At 34.3% G+C, this 20,499-nt stretch overlaps 2 protein-coding genes and 1 long non-coding RNA gene across 3 annotated transcripts in view; 1 reads left to right on the top strand and 2 right to left on the bottom strand.

Moving 5' to 3' along the window:
* LOC143254351 (ephrin type-B receptor 1-B-like) overlaps window positions 1-11,520 on the top strand; it is a 105,123-nt gene extending 93,603 nt beyond the window's left edge. Inside the window, 8 exon segments of the mRNA XM_076509404.1 lie at window positions 366-509; window positions 1,523-1,770; window positions 3,006-3,104; window positions 3,632-3,742; window positions 5,013-5,037; window positions 5,040-5,206; window positions 6,942-7,084; window positions 10,146-11,520. Coding sequence (XP_076365519.1) covers window positions 366-509; window positions 1,523-1,770; window positions 3,006-3,104; window positions 3,632-3,742; window positions 5,013-5,037; window positions 5,040-5,206; window positions 6,942-7,084; window positions 10,146-10,401 — 1,193 coding nt within the window. The 3' untranslated portion in view covers window positions 10,402-11,520.
* LOC143254349 (uncharacterized) overlaps window positions 1,891-20,499 on the bottom strand; it is a 59,745-nt gene continuing 41,136 nt past the window's right edge. The window contains exons 3-4 of the transcript XR_013030153.1: window positions 14,506-14,713; window positions 1,891-2,259 (exon numbers count right to left, since the gene is read on the bottom strand). The gene's annotated coding sequence lies outside the window, so the exon portion shown is untranslated. The remainder of the gene's footprint in view (window positions 2,260-14,505; window positions 14,714-20,499) is intronic.
* On the bottom strand, window positions 17,750-19,624 carry LOC143254348 (uncharacterized). The gene is made up of 2 exons (XR_013030149.1): window positions 19,337-19,624; window positions 17,750-19,289 (listed from the first exon to the last, which is right to left on the bottom strand). It is a non-coding gene; the product is annotated as an uncharacterized LOC143254348 (long non-coding RNA).

Below are 20,499 nucleotides of genomic sequence, written 5' to 3'. Positions count from 1 at the left end.
ATAAGTGATATTGGTGTCTGCAGGTGCTGTGCAGACTAGTTTGTGAACTGACTTGTTATTTATATAGATTATATATACATTTAGAGCTGCTGCCACATGTAATGCTACCATCTATAATATTTCTTTGGCTTCAAAATACCAAGTTATTTCCTCCTTATGGCCCTGTATAAGAAACATGAAATCATGGACTGATATAAAGTTCACCCAACTTGATTAATAACTTCTGTTAATGTCTAATTTATTTAAAACAATTCATTGAATGCAAATAATTACAAGCTATTAATTACCTGTGAACTTCAATAAATGTGGCTCACTTAATTTAATTATCTGTGAACTTCAGTGATTGTGTTTCATTTATTTTCCAGTGACTACTCTTCTTTTTACCCATTGTGGTGGTCCCAGGACTTACATAGATCCTCATACCTACGAGGATCCAAATCAGGCAGTTAGAGAGTTTGCTAAGGAGATAGATGCTTCTCACCTCACTATAGAAGCTATTATTGGAGGGGGTAAGTGTTTATTAAGGGTGAAAAGATAATTCTGACACAACTATAACAACCAGTTTTGGAAGGAGGTAAATTTTTATTAAGGGTCATGAGATAATTCCAATACAATTATAATAACCAGTTTTGGAATGAGGTAAGTGTTTATTAAGGGTCATGAGATAATTCCAACACAACTATAACAACCAGTTTTGGAAGGAAGTAAGTCTTTATTAAGGGTCATGAGATAATTCCAATACAATTATAACAACCAGTTTTGGAAGGAGGTAAGTGTTTATTGAGGGTCATGAGATAATTCCAATATAATTTTTTAATGTCATAATCACTTCTAATATATCTTTAAAGCCACCTCTACTGGGGATTATAGGTGTGTAGTTTTCTCAGGTTACAACAGCAACCACATAAGGAAATAAGTGTTAGTAGAGACAGACGCTTCTCACATCACCATAGAAACAGCCATTCTAAATAGAAAATGTTTATTAGACGGTAATTAGATAACCAACTGGACAATCACATTATGCCAAAGGATTTATTTTGAACTAAAATGCTGAGTCACAAAACCCATTAAATAATTTAAGTTTATAATTTATAAAACATATCCCAATTTATAAGATCCATATTCAATACGTCTGTCTCTAATTTATCTTTAGGACAGGAAAATGGATCAAATATGAGAAAGAAGTATTGAACTTTATGGTGTAAGTTTAAAAGTGATTTATTGGAATTAATTACTTACTTATTAATTATATGAAAAAAATTGACAAAGGGTTAAAACATTATTACACATGTTAGTTTAGTTAGTCCAGCTTGGTAATTTCATTCTTGTGTCTTCTAGTTGAGAAGATATATCTATTAATGTAAACAAATGATGTCTCAACAAAGTTGAAATGTGAAGTTTATAGCTACAACTTAGTTATTGGTTCTAAGAAACTATTTTTGAAATCTGTTGACTATGAGAAATTGTATTAAATGAAATCAAATATTGGTAACCTGAATCAAAATTTTTGGTTTTTCTGCAGGAGAATTTGGAGATGTTTGTAGAGGAAAGCTCAGAGTTCTTTCTCAGCCAGAAATAACAGTTGCCATTAAGACCTTGAAACCAGGATCACCAGACAAAGCTCGTGTAGATTTTTTAACGGAAGCAAGCATCATGGGCCAGTTTGACCATCCAAATGTCATTTACCTGCAAGGTGTGGTAACCAAAAGTAATCCAGTCATGATCATTACAGAGTATATGGATAATGGATCTTTGGACACGTTTCTTAGGGTAAGTTCACATTATTTAATAAGTAGTTAGTAGATAATCTCTGAACACTTTTATCTGGATAAGCTCTTTGCATGAGAGGCAGTCAGTTAATGATCTATGGATAATTTCCTTAGAATAAGTTTATCCTAATTGTAGTCAATAAATAATCTTCACAAATATTTTCACTGGGATAAATTACTTATGCTAGAGATAGCTAGTAAATGATCAAACATTTACCTCAAGATAACTTACTTGTGTGAGAAGAAGTTAGCAAATGGTCTCTTAAAAACTTTTCCTCATAGTAAATTCATTTTGTAAGAGGTATTCAATAAATGATCCTTCAACATTTCTCTCGAATCAAGTTCATCTTGTAAGTTCATGATGTTAGCAAACAACGTAAGTTCAAGAAGTCTTGATGGAAATGAATAAAAACCCGAGCACTTTTGAAAGGTGGAAATTTCTTCAGGAGAAAACTGAAAATCTACCAAGTTCTGCTTCAGAGAGTTATGTCTGAAAGGTTAACAATGTTAGAAATACCAGAACTATTCATTATTATCTGTACATTTTCTTTATGTAAGTTGTATTCAATGAATGAACTCTTGACTATTACTCTCAGAACAAGTTCAATTTGTAACGGGTATTCAATAAATGAACCTTTAATACTTCTCTCAGAGTAAGTTCATCATGTTAAGTGTTGTCAGTAAATGAACTCTGACAATTTTCCTCACTGTAACTTACTTGTGTAAGAGGTGGAAATTTAGTTACCTTGGAACATTTTCAACAGGGTAAGTTAGTTGTATGAATGATAGTCCATAAACAAATAGTCTTTGGTTACCTTCCACTGGGTAGATTTGTTACAAGAGTAATGTTTATAGTAAATGACCTCTGAAATCTTTCTCTAAGGTAGTAATTAAAGTGTATTACGTCAGTGTTTTTGTGTGAATGCCTTCAGAACACCTGATCTGACTTTGTTCATTGTTAGAAGTGCCAATTGGTTGATACGTTGACTGACATATGAAATATTATCTTACTCCAAAAATGTGTTTGTACTTAATATTCCATAAAAAAACGTTTTGTACAACATGAGGTAGACAGTTTAGATTCATCTGGAAGTAGTTGATAACTTTATACAAGTAAATATGATAATCCACTATGTTTATTGAAATTATTGTCACCTTAGTTGATAAGGGGTTATCAAGAAAAAAAAAAAAACAAGAAAAGATGCACAACAAATAATTCTGTTCTCTCTCTGTTAGGCAAATGATGGAAAGTTCCAATTAATCCAGCTAGTTGGAATGCTGAGGGGAATTGCAGCTGGAATGCAGTACTTATCTGAAATGAACTATGTTCACAGGGTAAGTTTTGTGGTTTATACAAGTAAACTTTGAAGATAAATTATTTACACAGATAAGTACACTCTTTACTGTTATTGTATTTTCTGTACTACATGTTTGAGGTGGAAATTATACACAGACTTAAATATCACTTTTGTTTTGTTAAGTATTGTGGCTAAGATGAATTAGGTTTCTATTCCCCAGTATATACATTTCAAATTGACTAGGTTCATTATTAGGTTCACACCTTATGCTCTGAAGCATTGGTGAGATAAACAGAAATGAATTAATATGCTATTGAACACAAGTATTCTTATTTATACAAGTGTTGCTTTGTTGTCTTAACAATATATTTAAACTTTTTATATCATTTTAAACAACAAAGAAGAATTTTTACCTCTAACTTTAGCTGACTTTTGCTGTTGATACATTTTGATTTTGGAGTAGATTCATAAATTATTTCAAAATAACTATAGTAATGAGAGGATTTTATGTTTATGAAGAACAAACATTATTTATGGTAATAATAACTAATCGTTTCTCTGAAGGACTTAGCTGCCAGGAATGTTCTTGTGAATAAAGGCTTAACTTGTAAAATTGCTGATTTTGGACTGTCCAGAGAGATAGAAAGTGCTGTGGAAGGAGCTTATACAACCAGGGTAAGTACTGTAAAACCCCTTTAGTCTGTTTAAACATATGGAAAGTGGTACACAACCAGAGTAAGTACTGTAAAACCCCTTTAGTCTGTTTAAACATATGGAAAGTGGTACACAACCAGAGTAAGTACTGTAAAACCCCTTTAGTCTGTTTAAACATATGGAAAGTGGTACACAACCAGAGTAAGTACTGTAAAACCCCTTTAGTCTGTTTAAACATATGGAAAGTGGTACACAAGCAGGGTAAGTACTGTAAAAACCTTCTAGTCTGTAAAATTCATGACTTTCATCTGTCCAAACAGATAGAAAATGCCACACGACTAGGTTAAATTCTACAAAACGTGTTACAGAATACATTTATTCAACTTGAGTACAAAAACCAATATAGTTTGTAGAAATAATTATATTAGTCTGTCTGTAGAATGAAAGAGTTTTAAAAACAGTACAACGAGAACTAAAACAATTTTGCTAAATCAACTTTGTTTTAGGGATGTGTCGTAGTATTTTTGTATAATGGACAATACTAGCATTGAGTCGTTATAACATCACAGGAAATATTTGTTACAGTGTTTACAGAGGCACCAATAATGTATGGGTGGCAGACAATACTAACTTTGTGTTATTATTACATCACTGATATTGTTACAGTAGCACCAATAATGTATGGGTGGCAGACAATACTAACTTTGTGTTATTATTACATCACGGATATTGTTACAGTGGCACCAATAATGTATGGGTGACAGACAATACTAACTTTGTGTTATTATTACATCAGGAATATTGTTACAATGGCACAATGTTTTTCACTCAAAAACAAAAATATTTGGTAAACTTGTCTTCAAACTCAGATCAGTTTCTTAGTTTAATTTGCTGAAATCTCTTAAATTTGAATGTGTACTTACAAACTACAAATTGAATTATAAGATATGCAGCATTTTTGAGTGCCTATATTTATTTTTTTAATATCAAAAATAGATGTTACATTGTCTGTTTTTGAATATCACACAAAGCTACACAAAAGCTATCTATGCTACCCATCCCTAATTTAACAGTGTAAGACTAGAGGGCAGTCAGCTGGTCATCACGACCAACCTCCAACAAATAGTGAGATTGACTGTCACGTTATAACACCTCCACAGCTGAAAGGGCAAACATGTTTAGTGTGTGTTGTATTGTAGCTTAATTGTCTGTAGCTTGACTTAGAACTCATTACAAGTTACTACTGAGAAATATGTTATAAAGTTGAACCTTCTAATGTCCACTTCTCAAGGGAGGAAAGGTTCCAGTAAGATGGACAGCCCAGAAGCTATTGCTTTCAGAAAATTCACGTCGGCCAGTGATGTGTGGAGTTTCGGTATTGTTTCTTGGGAAGTGATGTCATATGGAGAGCGACCCTACTGGAACTGGTCTAACCAGGATGTAATCAAGAGTATTGAGAAGGGATACCGTCTTCCAGCACCCATGGTAAGTTACTATAGCAACATCAGACTATGGCTTATAGTGTGAAGTGACAATGATTTTTGTTAAACAACAACACCTGAATTTTTGGATCTGGCTGTCTGCTTTGTAACTTGACCACTTGTGTGAAGGACGTCTGGTTTTGGCATTGTTGACTTTTGTATAAGCACTACTCGAAATAAGTTCTGTAACTGCTTTGTTACGTTACTTTGTTTAATTTTAGGGTTTATATTTTAAATTATTAATGGCATTGGCATAGAACTGTTCGTTTATTTTTTTTATTCATATAAACACGTAAGTGTTATCTTTTTTACTCAATTTTTGTCTCTTTCTACTTTCAATACTCCAGTTAAGTAAACTGTAATAGAGCTTATTGATTCTGATGTTCAAAATAATCTTGAATAAGTTTTAATACTTTTAAGAAATACCAATTAATATTGTATTTTTAACATATAGGTTGAATACTGATCTAAATCAAATCAGTCTTACAGTATTATGCTTGAAAGTACTGTTAAAAGCAAGGTTACTTAATCTATGGTTTAATGGATCCTAATCATTACGACTACAAGTTACTCTGTACTCCTAATCTTTTATACTTAGCTTAACCTTGATTAGGAATTATTAATAATTCCTTCTACTTAAAAGGTATACCTTAACAATATGAAAATATTTCATATTCATTTGAAAATGTATGGCACTTGAGTAGCTGAAACTATTTAGTCTAACAGTTTGTAAATAATGTGATGGTACCTACTTGCACAGTGTAGAATAGGTTTCATTTATAACCCCTTCATTGTAGCAGTAGTAGTGATTGTGTAGAATATTTATTTTGGTAATTTTATTATCATGTCACAGTTTTCCATACATTGATTTAAAGCTATTTAAATGGGTATGTTATGATTTCAAAGTAGAATCCTTTGTCTTGTAATGTTACATTTCTCCATCTTTAGTGGCACTTGTCTTTTAAGCTTGCTTCTTTCAATTATGTGATTTATACATCTCTGGATGGCTAGTATGGGTATTAACACTTTTGCTAATAAAGCAGAGAACAGCGTTTCGACCTTCTTAGGTCATCTTCAGGTTAACAAAGGTGTTAATACCCACACCAGCTGTCCAGAGATATATTTTTACTTGAAGTGAGTTTCTCATTATCCTGGATTATGTGATTTGTTTATCTTAAGTACACACAGTACTTCATGGACAGTTGGTATTCAAAATGCACTTGTGATAAATCTTGGGGTTTCTTTTACTCTTGTGCTTTGATTTTTCTGGGATGGTAAGAAGGAAAACCTATTTTGTAAGTGAAAGCATAGTTGATTCTGCATTTGTTTTCTAACATTTATCATGGCTTGACAATGACATACAGCTGCAAAAGTAAAATGGTGAATGTCAGAGAAGTTCCAAGGTTTATCCCTAAACTTCTGTGAAAGCATGTTCTATTGAGAACATACCTCATATTAAATGTGTCACGTGATCTACACACTACACTATACGTGATCTACACACTACACTATACGTATATATATAATATAACCACTAGAAAACTTGGGGATTTCCTGGCATGTATTATATGGATGCAGAGATAAAGGAAAAGAGGGTAAGTATAGGGTGTAAGTTCTCACAGCACAATACAACACATGCAGCAGGATGTACAGTGCTATACAGTAAAAATATTAATATAACAAAATTAATTACAAAGCAGAATGGTTCTTAATCTTTTGTATATTCCAAATTTTTCTAGGATTGCCCAGAAGCTCTTCACCAGTTAATGTTAGACTGCTGGCAAAAAGAACGTTCCTACAGACCAAGTTTTGCAAACATAGTCAAAACTTTAGATAAATTAAGTAGGTGTCCAGATAGCCTAAGACAGATGGCTACAAATAAGTAAGTGTGATGTTATATTTTCAGTTTAGTTGGGAGAACCACATGAAACTTGCATTCTAAAAAACATTTTGTGTGTGTGTGTGTGTTTTAAATCGACTGATATGACAAGAGATTATAGAAAATTAACAAAATTGTTGAAACTGGATGTTAGAACATCAGAAAGGTGTATAATGTTGGTTGAAAATGTAAAAATTTTTTCTTTCAATACATTTAGGGTAAACAAAATGTTAAACTAGTGGTAGGACTCTTAATGGATGATAAAGGAGAGCTGATTGTTATGAGATGACTAAGTTTTGATTTTTCTTCAGTTTTCAGTAATGAAGGTTTAAACACTATTCCAAATATTAAACAGTTGATTAATGGAAATGAAATCTAACAAGATGATTGCATTCATTCTGAGTGGGTTAAGAAAATATGGGGAAGTTTTTAAAGAGAAAAATAAGGTTCCTAGGCAATGTAATATTTCCCCAACTATTTTGAGTGAATGTGTGAGCCACTTACTACTACAATTTTGTCAGTCCTTGAATAGCAAGAATGTACCAGAGGATTGGAAGTTAGCTAATATAACTCCTTTTCAAGGGGGGTGACAAAAATTTTCGTAGTAATTACACTCATTAGTCTTACATCAGTTGTGGAGAATTGTTTAACAAAATGTATTATTTTATTGGATAGTTAATGTCGTCTCAGTAAGGGAAATTGTTTAACAAAGTTTACTATTTTATTGGATAGTTAGTGTCGTTTCAGTAAGGGAAAATCTTGCCTTACAAATCTTTTGACATTCTTTGAAGAGGTTACTGCTTATGTAGATGAGGGTAGGGTGTAGATTTCTTATCTGGAATTTCATGAAGCATTTGACAAGGTGGTACACAAAATATTGCAAAATATTATCTAGAGGTGTGGGGGGGATAAGTTAGCAAATTGGATAAATGAGTAACTGGATGGAAGAAAGCAAATGGTTGGTCAGTCAAACTAAATTAATGTCGCAAATGGGGTGCAAAGGGGTTAGTCTTAGATTCATTGCTCAATGATATAGATAAAGGAATGGTTAATAAGTTAATTGGATATAATATCAATGTCTTGAGTGTTTCTGGCTGTGAAGAAAATACTGCTGGTTACAAAATGATGTATATCATTTAGTGAGTTGGGTAAATAAATGACAGATGCATTTTAATTATAATAAATAATCTGAGGTGTTTAGGATTGTAAAGGGAAGTGTTAGTGTTGATGCAACATTTTCTTTTCATACTTGACAGTAACACTAGGGGACATCAATATAACCTTTGGTTATCCTTAGCTAAGACAATTTTTTGTAACAGGGTGGTTGTCTTTTGGATGTTGTGGAAGCAGCAAGTTAAAGTGGGTTTAAGAGAAAGTTTGATAAATATATGAATGATAATGGTTGGATTTAACTTTTTTTAAATTTATTTATGAATAGTTTTTATTTAGTTTAGAAGATGAAACAGCCAAGATGGATCAGTAGGTCCAATTTTGTTTCAAACGTCAACATACAGTGTGTCTGCCCCACAAGTCTGGATTCATAGGGATGAAATACACATTAATTATTTTTCAAGTTGCATGCCATTAACAGCTATACTCTTGTTAATTATTGGTATACTCTACCATCAGGGTGTTTTCTGTCTTGAAATATGTATAACTAACATTAGAAATGTGTTTAACTTTGAGAATATAAATGTCTATTTTTCCTATGGGCTGAGACTACTGGAGCACCATGTAAAAAATATATACTCTTCAAAAAAAAAAGAAACGCAAAAGGCAAAATATGAGACAAATTGTTAACAAGTTTATTCTGGGTAGTTCTGTATGACGTGTGTGAAACTTTGCACATTCACTGCTGAACATCCAAAGTCTGTAAAGGCGAAGTCCACGCTCACTAGGTGAAGTTTAACGTCACTCAACGTCAATAACGAGTATGCTCCCCGTGAGCATCAGCAACTGCTTGGCATCACATCCTGTGGAATGGCTGTCCACTCAGCCTGCAAAGCTGCTGCAAGCTGAGGTAGAATCTCCGGTTGAGGTTGTCGCCGTCGCAGACGTCGGTCCATCTCGTCCCAAAGATGTTCGATGGGGTTTTAATCTAGTGATCTGGAGGGCCAGGGAAGAACGTTGATGTTGTGGTGTCTCAAGAAGACAGCGGTGAGTCGGGCTGTGTGAGAACGGGCGTTGTCATGTTGAAAAACGTCGTTGACGTTCACCATGATGGGTTGCACATGGGGCCTAAGAATCTCGTCGACGGTTGCGTACGGTCTGATCGGAGATCCTACGCAGCCCTGGTATGGTTGAGGCAATAGACGTCGCAGTGGTGGTCCTATCCCGAAGGTGACTGTGCGGGCGTGGTCACACGAGGTCTGCCAGATTGTGGACGGTCACGAGTTGATCTATGTTGTTGGTGACGATTCCATAGCCTTGTGATGGTGCTTGGGTGGACATTCACAGCTCTGGCAACATCTGATCGAGATTCGCCTGCTTCCAAGCGACCAATGGCGTTGTTGCGTTGTGCTTCAGTCAGTCTTGGCGTAACTGTATTGCGTATCGGTGGCTTAACACTGAGCTATGGAAACCGAGAACCCGTCACTTTTATAGGGATTTTGCACATGTTGATCTCTCAAACAAATTTATTGGACACAACTTTTATTGTCAGTTTGGTCTGACAATCAGTGCCTTAACACGTGTAACATCACATACTCTGAGCTTGTAACGTTATTACATATATTTCTTTTTAAAATAACAAAAATATCCCTTTTGCGTTTTTTGTTTTGAAGAATATATGTACAAAAAACGAACAGCTGTACAAAACTTAATTACAAATTATTGCTCAAGTTAACAAATATAGAGTTGGCTGATCTACAAATAATTTTATTGAAATACTTAAACAGCTTTAGTTACAAATCAAAATAAACTTGAAGCCCAAACGTTTATGAATTTAACAATCTATAACAAGCAGAACTATGTGACAGAACAGTGTAGTGCAAGTTACGAACTCCATATATAAAATGTTTCTTACATAATAAATTGTTCTCATTGTATTTTTGATGGGTTTCAGGAACCAGAATCCTCTAAATCATCATCCACCAGATATGATACAATTCAAGTCTGTGCCAGAGTGGCTGAACAGTCTGAAGATGAGTCGATACTTGGGGAATTTCAATTTGGCTAACGTAACAACAATGGAAGCAGTCGCCAGGTTAACTCATGAAGACTTGACCAACTTAGGTGTGGTTCTAGCTGGACACCAGAAGAAAATACTCAATAGCATCCAGATGCTTAGAGCTCAGGTTTCAGAAGGATTCCTTGTGTAATGTTTGTGTACACAAGCTATTATTGTTTATATGATTGATGGTCATGTAACTTCTGTGCCAAGCATAGTTTTGGACATAAGTTCAAGCAAAAAAAATCAACTACACCAGATTCTAATGTCCCACATGATGACCATATGAGCATGTCAAACAACAGAAGAATAAGATGTCTTGAGGTTGAAAAACTTTGACCCATTGTGTCGATAATCTGAAGACTAGGATGTAATCCTTAAGCCCTCTTTTTGTGAGCACCATTTTCTCTTCCCAATATCTTTATAATGGGAAGAATAAGTCTTGTCATGTTAATGCCGAAACAACAAACAGTTGAAGACTAGAAAGTGTTGGTGCTAGTGTACAGAATGGAACTTAACTGCTGGATCAAAGTCTAGATGATGTAAAGAAATTAGGAAACTTTTCCTCTTTAAGTTCGGATAGTGGCTACTTTTGACATAAGAGTGATCCCTTCAAAATATAAAATTAATTTGAACAAGTAGACTGGTTGAGTAGTAAAAAAAATGGTACTTGCTTGTAAACGATAACCGTATTAACGGTTGTTGTTTTTTCATATTGCATCATCACCCGATAGAAAAACCAGCTGATTATCTGCTTATTCTCACAACCTAAGATTTTTGACCATTAAAGACTTATTTATTTCTCACCTGTTTTATGTTAAACAAGCCACAAAGAAAGTGGCAGTGTAAAATAGTTGTACATTGTTGTAAGATAGCTACAGGCATATATATATAAATATATATACATACATAAATATATTTCTATACAAATACACATGTATTTAGCAAGTAATCATGTGGGTTGGTGTACTTAGAAGTTGTTCAGTTTCTGGCTTCTGCATAGGTATTATGAACTCCCTAGTCAACAGGTCACATGGCCAAGAATTTAATATACTGTTGGGGAGGAAATAAAATATGAAAATATCATGCTTTTATTTCTCCATGGCTTCTTCTGGTAGAAAAATAAAATCAATAGTGGATTAGTTACCAAGTGTTGCTGAACAGAGTTCTTATTCATCCATGTCTTGTAGCACCAGTCTACTTGGACTGTATAACCAATCTTGTTTTGGGTAATGGAATATTAAATGAACATTAATTTGAAAAATGAAAAGTGTGCTGTGTCTTGCTCACCAAACTAACATTTTATTGGTTTTCAAGGCCCAGCATGGCCAGGTGATTAAGGCACTCGACTCGTAATCTGAGGGTCGCGAGTTCGAATCCCCTTCACACCAAACGTGCTCGCCCTTTCAGCCATAGGGGCATTATAATGTGACTGTCAATCCCACTATTAGTTTGTAAAAGTGTATTGTTTGTTTTTTTCGAATTTTGCGCAAAGCTATTCGAGGGCTATCTGTGCTAGCCGTCCCAAATTTAGCAGTGTAAGACTAGAAGGAAGGCAACTAGTCATCACCGCCAATTCTTGGGCTACTCTTTTACCAATGAATAGTGGGATTGACCATCACATTATAACGCCTCCACGGCTGAAAGGATGAGCAACCTTCAGATTACGAGTTGCACACCTTAACGTACCTGGCCAGTAAAAGAGTAACCCAAGAGTTGGCGGTGGGTGGTGATGACTACCTGCTTTCCTTCCAGTCTTACACTGCAGAATTAGGGACGCTACCGCAGATAACCCTCGTGTAGCTTTGCGTGAAATTCAAACTAAACCGTTGTTTTTCAACGTAAAAAAATAAAACTTAAATACAAAGCATTTTGAATACTTAATTCTCAAAATTCAGGGGCGTTTGTCGTTAACATCCTCAAAAACGAATCTTTTTTTTTAAATTAATTTTAACCTAATGAATTGGAAATAATGAAAACCAACGTTTTACGCGGCTTTAATTCCTTAGCCCCTGGTTAACATGAGACTAGGTTATGATTAGTCTTCAGGCATGGGTTCCACGGGGGCGTTTTGTTTCAAGCGCACATGCACATGTGTGTGAACTTTCTATTCAATTCGTATTTCACACTAGTGTGCCCCTCCCTGGGAATACTTTTTGCGGACGCCCAACCATGTCTTCAGGTAAATTAAACCTATGGTAATGATGCTATCTTCCTTTGTGTTGATAATCAGAAGACTGTTCAAAATACATTCGCGTAATCCGTCAAAATATCGGTGCTTGTTCTGTTTTTCCCTGCACTACTTAATCACCCCTTCTCCCAACAAAATCTCTCTTTATGGTAAAGAAACTAGAATTATTACTGTCATCTGAAATGACCTGTATTAGCTTATTACCAACTTATCAGAATATTATTTCTATTAGTTTCGTGTGTTATTTTGATGGATCTAGTGAAATATCGCTAATTACGAATTCGAAAAACTTATTTCGGTTGCTTTTTATAATTTTAGTAATTCTCGATTCAATTAACAGATGGCGATATTTACAGCACTACACCAGAGTAATTAGGAAGCCAATGAGCACATCGCATTTACACTACTTTCAAACTATGTACTAGTGTAAGATTTAAGATATGAGCCAGAACTAAATATTTGAAATATCTAAGTACGAACATCGGCAGAAATTTTATAATTAACATCACGTTTAATTATATGAAGCATTCATTCTTTTAACAACCTTATATCCAGAACTTTCTAGCAGGAAGGAGGAGAAAAGAAATAAAATTCTACAAAATTGAAAACACTGGTTGGAGGATATCTGTGACGAGAGGTAATATCTTCTAATTCAACACTTCCTCTTATAACAGAATCATTGTTGTTAAAGGTTTGCTGCCAAAAGTCAGACTTTAACCTGTGAGGGTTTTTTTTTTTATATTTCATTGGTTAGAAAGAAGTTCATATAAAAATAAGTAGCTATTTAGTAGCTCCCGTCATACAATAGATTAAAAACTAAGAACGCATTTTGAATAAAACATTAAAAGATGGTTCCAAGACATCATTATGTATCCAATAAAGTCTAGTTCTTATATATAACAATGTGAACTGAATTAGTGCTTTAGTTACAGAATGAATGATAACGAATAAATGATGGCGTTTCTTAATACCAAAAGTTTTAGAAGCTTTAATCAATCGAGACATTCCATTTTTGACGGAATTGCCAAAAGATTATGATTGGTTGGTTTAAAGTTAAACGCAAGGATACACAATGGACTATCCGTACTGTGCCCAGCACGGGTATTGAGGCTCGGTTGTTAATATTATAAGTCTTCAGACTTGCCGATGTCCCACTGGAAGGCGTGTGTTTGTTTGCTGTTAAGCAGAAAGCTACACCATGAGCTATTTGTACTGTACTGTACTCACCACAAGTATCGAAGCTAGGTTTTTAGCGTTATGGGCCCTCAGATTTACTACTCCACGAATGAGGGTCTCGTCTTTGATCAATATAATTTTGTTAGAAAACGTCCGAGAAATAGCTTTATTACAAGACTATTTCTGCACGTGACATTTTTTATTTCACCGGTAGGTGTCTAGCTAGCTAGAAGTGAACGAGATTCTTTTAACATTTAAATAGATGTTTTAATCAGTATTTAAATGTCAATTTCAATACCACAGAAGAACATGCCTATTGACACGTTTCCCAAAATCATCTCTATATTCAATTTTGTGTTATTGTTTTGAGTGGTTTCAATTTTAAATAGAAAATTAGCAAACACATAAAACGCTAATCAGTTTACTATGTTTATGATTGAACTCGAGCTTTATATTAGAATCATCTGAAGACTTGTTTGTTCGGTTACATTCTCTGTACCACCATACCTTTTATAACCTTAGACTTATGTGAATTAATTATAAAGCGTCATTTACCGATCGTTAAACATCTTGCATGTCATTGTTGTTGTTTTCCAATCAGTTCATAAAAGATAAAAACATATAAGAACCGCCAATTGCTGTACACTTGTAAAAACATGACAAAATAAAGGTCGGGTAGAGGTCATTATGTTTAACGTGTCCTTTTTTAAAACTTAAACAAAAGTTACTTGTAGTCGAAATATTAAAAGAACGTGAAAACATGCACCAAGAAATCTGTCTAAACACATACACAAATAACCTGCATATGTAAAAAGTAAAGTGCCGACAAGTTGCACATTCATATATAACTTAAAATATTTGTGTCTTTCGCACATCTTAACTACTTACTTGACAAAAATATCCACAAAACCTTTAAGTTGTACATACAATACAATCTTGTTCTCATGACATGAACATCCGTTGAATAGCTCCTATTATCGTTAATAGATCGCGTAACCTGTCCACAGACTGTGCCGCAGTCCAAACTTGGCTGGCCACAACTCAGTTAAATATTACTTCACTTTATAAGATTTCATCAGAATGCTGGACGTTACTTCTATATAAAAAAATAAATAAAACATTGCCAGATAAAATTTGCGTATCTCTGCTTGCTAGCAGTGCCGCATGTGAGAAGTGAAGGAAAGATTTCGCGAAATAAACCTCGAAATAAAATATATAAAAAGGATTTCTTCTTACAGTGAACAATCAACAGCTAATCAATATTTAGGTCGAAAAACACATTGTTGATAATAAATTTACACTTTAACTTGTAAATGAATAATTTGCGCAATCCAACGAGTAATATAACAATATTATCGTCAGTATACAACAGATTGTTTCTACATGTTTAATATATTCTAAATCTCCATACAATAACTTACAGCTGTGTGTTATTTAAATCAGCCAGTAATAGGTCACGTGGTAATTTAACACAATCTACCTTACTTCACTATATAAAGACAGATGTAAAATATACGGATATATGGCGTACGATGTTACATTACTTGTCGACTTTGTGCAGTTTATTTTATCGTATTGTAGATTAAATATTAAGGTTATTTTCATAGCTCACAGAAATGTGGCTTCTATAGTGTGTAATCGTTTGTTTTCTTTTTAATCAAAAGGACAATAAAACAATTGAAAAACAAACACACACGATTGAGAATACTTGTATAATTTTTCAGTTTTTGAACTGACTTGTTTCAAAGTAGACCGATACTAAGCCACCAGCCGTAAGCACCGCGGGGAATCAAACACCAGATGGTAGCGTTGCAAATCCGTAAACTAACCGCTGTCCCACCGGGAGTTGTTTCCAGAAGGCCGAATCCTGTTAATTTGCATTACCATACACGTACAGGGTAAACCAAAATAAATTCCAGACTAAATGCATTTACTTAGTTTTAACTTTAATAAACCAAACGCAACAAAAACATAGCTAGTGTGTTCAAAGGCTACCTGTCGCTTCGAAGTTCGAAGATTACAGCCTTTATGACACGTTACTTTTGAGCCATCGTGTGTGTGTGTGTATATTTATATATGTATACTTTCACGTGCTTAAGTATACCAGCGTGGTGATAAACTGTCATGCATATTCAACACCCACACACCTATATGAATGAACTACAATGCCATATTAGCCATTACAGAGGGTTAATTACAACAACGATAAAGCAATACCATTTTGTTTGTTGTCACTCGTAAAGGGTTAGTTGTGCTATTCCAACAACGAATATCGAAATCCGGTTTAAAGTGATATAGCTCACGAGGAGGAGGGGCATACGATAAATGTTCGTGTACATCTTACATTTATATACCACTACGTAATGGATAAACTAGTAAAAACACCCACCCCCATATCTCATATTATAGCTTGTAACCGGGGAGTCATTTTATTAATGTAACGGTATTGTTTTAATTTTGGTTCGTTAAAATGTCATTGACGACAGGTTTGCATTTGCTGTTTGTAACAGTCCTTCATTTTCATATCTTCCTTAACCGTGTATTAATTTTCTATACATGTATTCAATTTCTCTCGGTCGCACCAAACATGCTCGCACTTTCAGCCGTGGGGGCGTTATAATGTTACAATCAATCCCACTATTCGTTGGTAAAAAGAGTAGCCCAAATGTTGGCGGTGGGTGGTGATGACTAGCTGCCTTCCCTCTAGTCTTACACTACTAAATTAGGAACGGCTAGCGCAGATAGCCCTCGAGTAGCTTTGCGCGAAATTAAAAACCAAAACAAACATTCAATTTCTTATTACATGAACTAATGTTTTATAATATCGTAATTACGTCTTGAAGGGTTTACTTTTCTTCTCGTATTGTTACTTCGAAGATTCTAGATCTGATGGGTTACAACCATCCTGTATTTGCTGATGCACACATTTTCTATGGCTACAATAAAGTATATATGCTATAGAACTGCCACTAACAGATGTCGGTTCAGTTATAAAGTCATTACTCTAGGGTACTTGTGCCCCTGTAGAGAAGGGTTTCAAAAAACGACAGCAGTCATCGTTACAAAACAAACAAACAAACAAACAGCATTCATAAAACAGTTTACTTCCAACACACACGCACACGGCTCGACTCGTTATCTGAAGGTCGCGGGTTCGAATCCCCCTCACATCAAATATGCTCGCTCTTTCAGCCGTGAGAACGTCATAATGTTACAGTCGATCTCACTATTTGCTGATAAAAGAGTAGCCCAAGAGTTGGCGGTGGGTGGTGATGACTACCTGCTTTCCCTCTAGTCTTATATTATAAAATTGGTGACGGCTAGCGCAGCTAGCCCTCGTGTAGCTTTGCGCAAAATTAAACAAACAAAACAAACGCAATATTACGACTATAAACGCGATAAGGTTAGAAAACTTCATGTCTCCCGTGACTTTTTCGTCGTAACATACAATATAAAGTCCTCCGCTGGTACAGTTTTAAGTCTATGGATTTTTAACGCTTAAAGCAGGGATTCGATTCCCCTCGATGGGATCAGCAGAAAGCTCGATGTGGCTTTGCTATAATAATAAGAAATGCAACATCTAAAACTGACAACGCATAACACCGCACACTAATACGTCAGATGTTAATTTTTCCAGTCATTTTATGACTGGACTTCAGTTATAAAAAAAGCCTCATTTGTTCTACTGAGCGGACAGTACAAAGACTTCATTGTGTTATCTCAAAACAACCATGACGACATAACGTAAAAACTAATTAACATTCTTAATATTAATAAAATGCTAAACTATTTACACAATACATCTCTTGGGTTCTATATGTATTTTACACAGAATATCACCCAAGAATTTTGGTCAGTTCTTTACAATTAGTGTTCACTCGTTATAAAAAAAAACACCACCACCAAAAACAAAATGATTTAATGTGAGGTAATACGTCACTCTGTCAATGGTGAAAGGTAGAAAACACACGTAGCTGTAAATATGTTACATTACCGTTTGGCTTTGTGAATGTTAACGTTATTCTCGGCGCTCACAAAAGTGAACGGTACACAAACATGACAATAATTTAAGGATGTTCACCCAATGATCTGAATGTAATGACGGTTCTATAATCAACAGAAATACAGCTTCGAAATTCATAAAATCGTTTATTATTGCGGTTTATTACATAATTCACAAATAATCCACGGCAGCCTCCACACACAAATCAAGGTATTTTTCCATATTATACATAAACATCAATATCTATAACAAATAATCTCTTACCCTAACAAATCAAACCCTTCTAAAAATACGCATGTACTTAAAAAAACACTGAAATTATTCTAAAGTAATGGTTTTACAGAGAATTTAAATAACGACACATACAAGGTCCCGTAATACTTTGTCAACACACACAGCGAAAACGAATATTAAAAGAAACGGACTAAGTAAGCAAGATAAAAAAAAAAAAAGTACTTTAACACTTAAAAGCTGTACATTACGACATAAAACAAGAAATATTTCTGGGCAGCGTTTAAAATCAAATGAATTGTTTTAAATTTACCCATATCATTTGTTATTAATCAAACTATTTAAAACAAAAGGTACAAGTCTATATAAGAACTTATTTAAGGCTTATAGAAAAGTTCCTTATATTGGAGGGTTTAAAAAACACGTACAAAAACATCACTAACTCGTGATATCCAACACTTCTTTGTCTGCTAATAGTAAATATACCACGAGACTATGAATTTCATTACATCAATATTGTGTAAAAACCGAGCATTTGGATTTATCCTAAAACTAGAATCAACGATCTAATGATAGAATTATTTAGCGGTCGAACAAAATGCGTCTAGATTAAAAGGGATCGTCAGGTTTAATGACAAATAACATCCACTGAATATCTCTCACATGGTACAAGAGTTCACGTGCCACAGTTGAAACCAATACTCTTGATTAACTATTAATAGGGTCTGCATTGAGTAATGCATGTTTAAATGAACGCAATGTTGCACCTATCTATAATTTCTTCTACATTATCTTTCGTTTCCTGAAAGAAATCCAACTTACAATCCTAGAATCTTTTATCTTAGCTTAATGTGCTGCCACATTTAACTGTGAAAATGTAGAGAAACAAGGGAAAATTAACATGAATCATTATACATCATAAGAAAGACTCTGAACTCCCAATACAGTTAAAGCACTAAGTTTTTAGTTAAAATATTTATTGTGATGCTTCATGCATGTTTAACAAATTCAAAGCCAAGAATCTCAGTAAAAATGAAGGAATAAGCCTCTGCATTTTACAGCAAACATGTATTACAGCATTTGCATAAAACATGTTGATAACATTATAAATGCGCTAAACAAATTAGTTCTTATTAAACAGTATTCAGTAACGTTTCTTAAAATAAACGTTTCACACTAACCTACATTCCAGTTTTTAGTTTATCTTTTAAACTGTCCTAAAAAAAAAAATTCAAGTTTTCTCAAAAGCCTAACTTTCTTAGTACTTATGTTTTATCAGCATTCATTGTAAGTAATAATGAATTATAGAACTGTTTTTCTTCATGATAATTAAAGGTTATGGCATTATTACTTCATATTTCTGTAGTCTTGGTTATATTAGTAAAAAGGTAAAGCTTCCAATACACGTGTACATTTGTTACTTGTGAATACAGTCAAACTTCCAGTATATGTACACCTCTTATCAATCAGTACAATACAACCAACCTTCCAGTTTGATGTGTACCACTACAAGATCAGTCGTTATTCCAGTACTTGTTACTTCTGATGTGTACCACTACAAGATCAGTCGTTATTCCAGTACTTGTTACTTCTGATGTGTACCACTACAAGATCAGTCAATATTCTGGTACTTGTTACTTCTGATGTGTACCACTACAAGATCAGTTATTCCGGTACTTGTTACTTCTGATGTGTACCACTACAAGATCAGTCGTTATTCCAGTACTTGTTACTTCTGATGTGTACTACTACAAGATCAGTCGTTATTCCAGTACTTGTACTTGTTACTTCTGATGATGTGTACTACTACAAGATCAGTCGTTATTCCAGTACTTGTTACTTCTGATGTGTACTACTACAAGATCAGTCGTTATTCCAGTACTTGTTACTTCTGATGTGTACTACTACAAGATCAGTCGTTATTCCAGTACTTGTTACTTCTGATGTGTACCACTACAAGATCAGTCGTTATTCCTTGTTACTTCTGATGTGTACTTGTTACTTCTGATGTGTACCACTACAAGATCAGTCAATATTCCAGTACTTGTTTACTGATGTGTACCACTACAAGATCAGTCAATATTCCAGTACTTGTTACTTCTGATGTGTACCACTACAAGATCAGTCGTTATTCCAGTACTTGTTACTTCTGATGTGTACCACTACAAGATCAGTCAATATTCCAGTACTTGTTACTTCTGATGTGTACCACTACAAGATCAGTCGTTATTCCAGTACTTGTTACTTCTGATGTGTACCACTACAAGATCAGTCGTTATTCCAGTACTTGTTACTTCTGATGTGTACCACTACAAGATCAGTCAACTTGTTACTTATTACCACTACAAGATCAGTACTTGTTACAAGATTCGTTATTCCAGTACTTGTTACTGATGCGTACCACTACAAGATCACTACAAGATCAAGATCAGTCAATATTCCAGTACTTGTTACTTCTGATGAGTACCACTACAAGATAGTCAATAAGATCAGTACAATAATATTCGGTACTTGTTACTTCTGATGTGTACCACTACAAGATCAGTCAATATTCCGGTACTTGTTACTTCTGATGTGTACCATTACAAGATCAGTCAATATTCCAATACTTGTTACTTTTGAAAGGTACTAACACAGAATTAATCAAG

This window comes from Tachypleus tridentatus, chromosome 6, assembly GCF_004210375.1.
Source record: "Tachypleus tridentatus isolate NWPU-2018 chromosome 6, ASM421037v1, whole genome shotgun sequence".
Taxonomy (NCBI): domain Eukaryota; kingdom Metazoa; phylum Arthropoda; class Merostomata; order Xiphosura; family Limulidae; genus Tachypleus; species Tachypleus tridentatus.
Note: the sequence above shows the minus strand (reverse complement) of the source record. Positions and strands in the feature narration are given on the sequence as shown.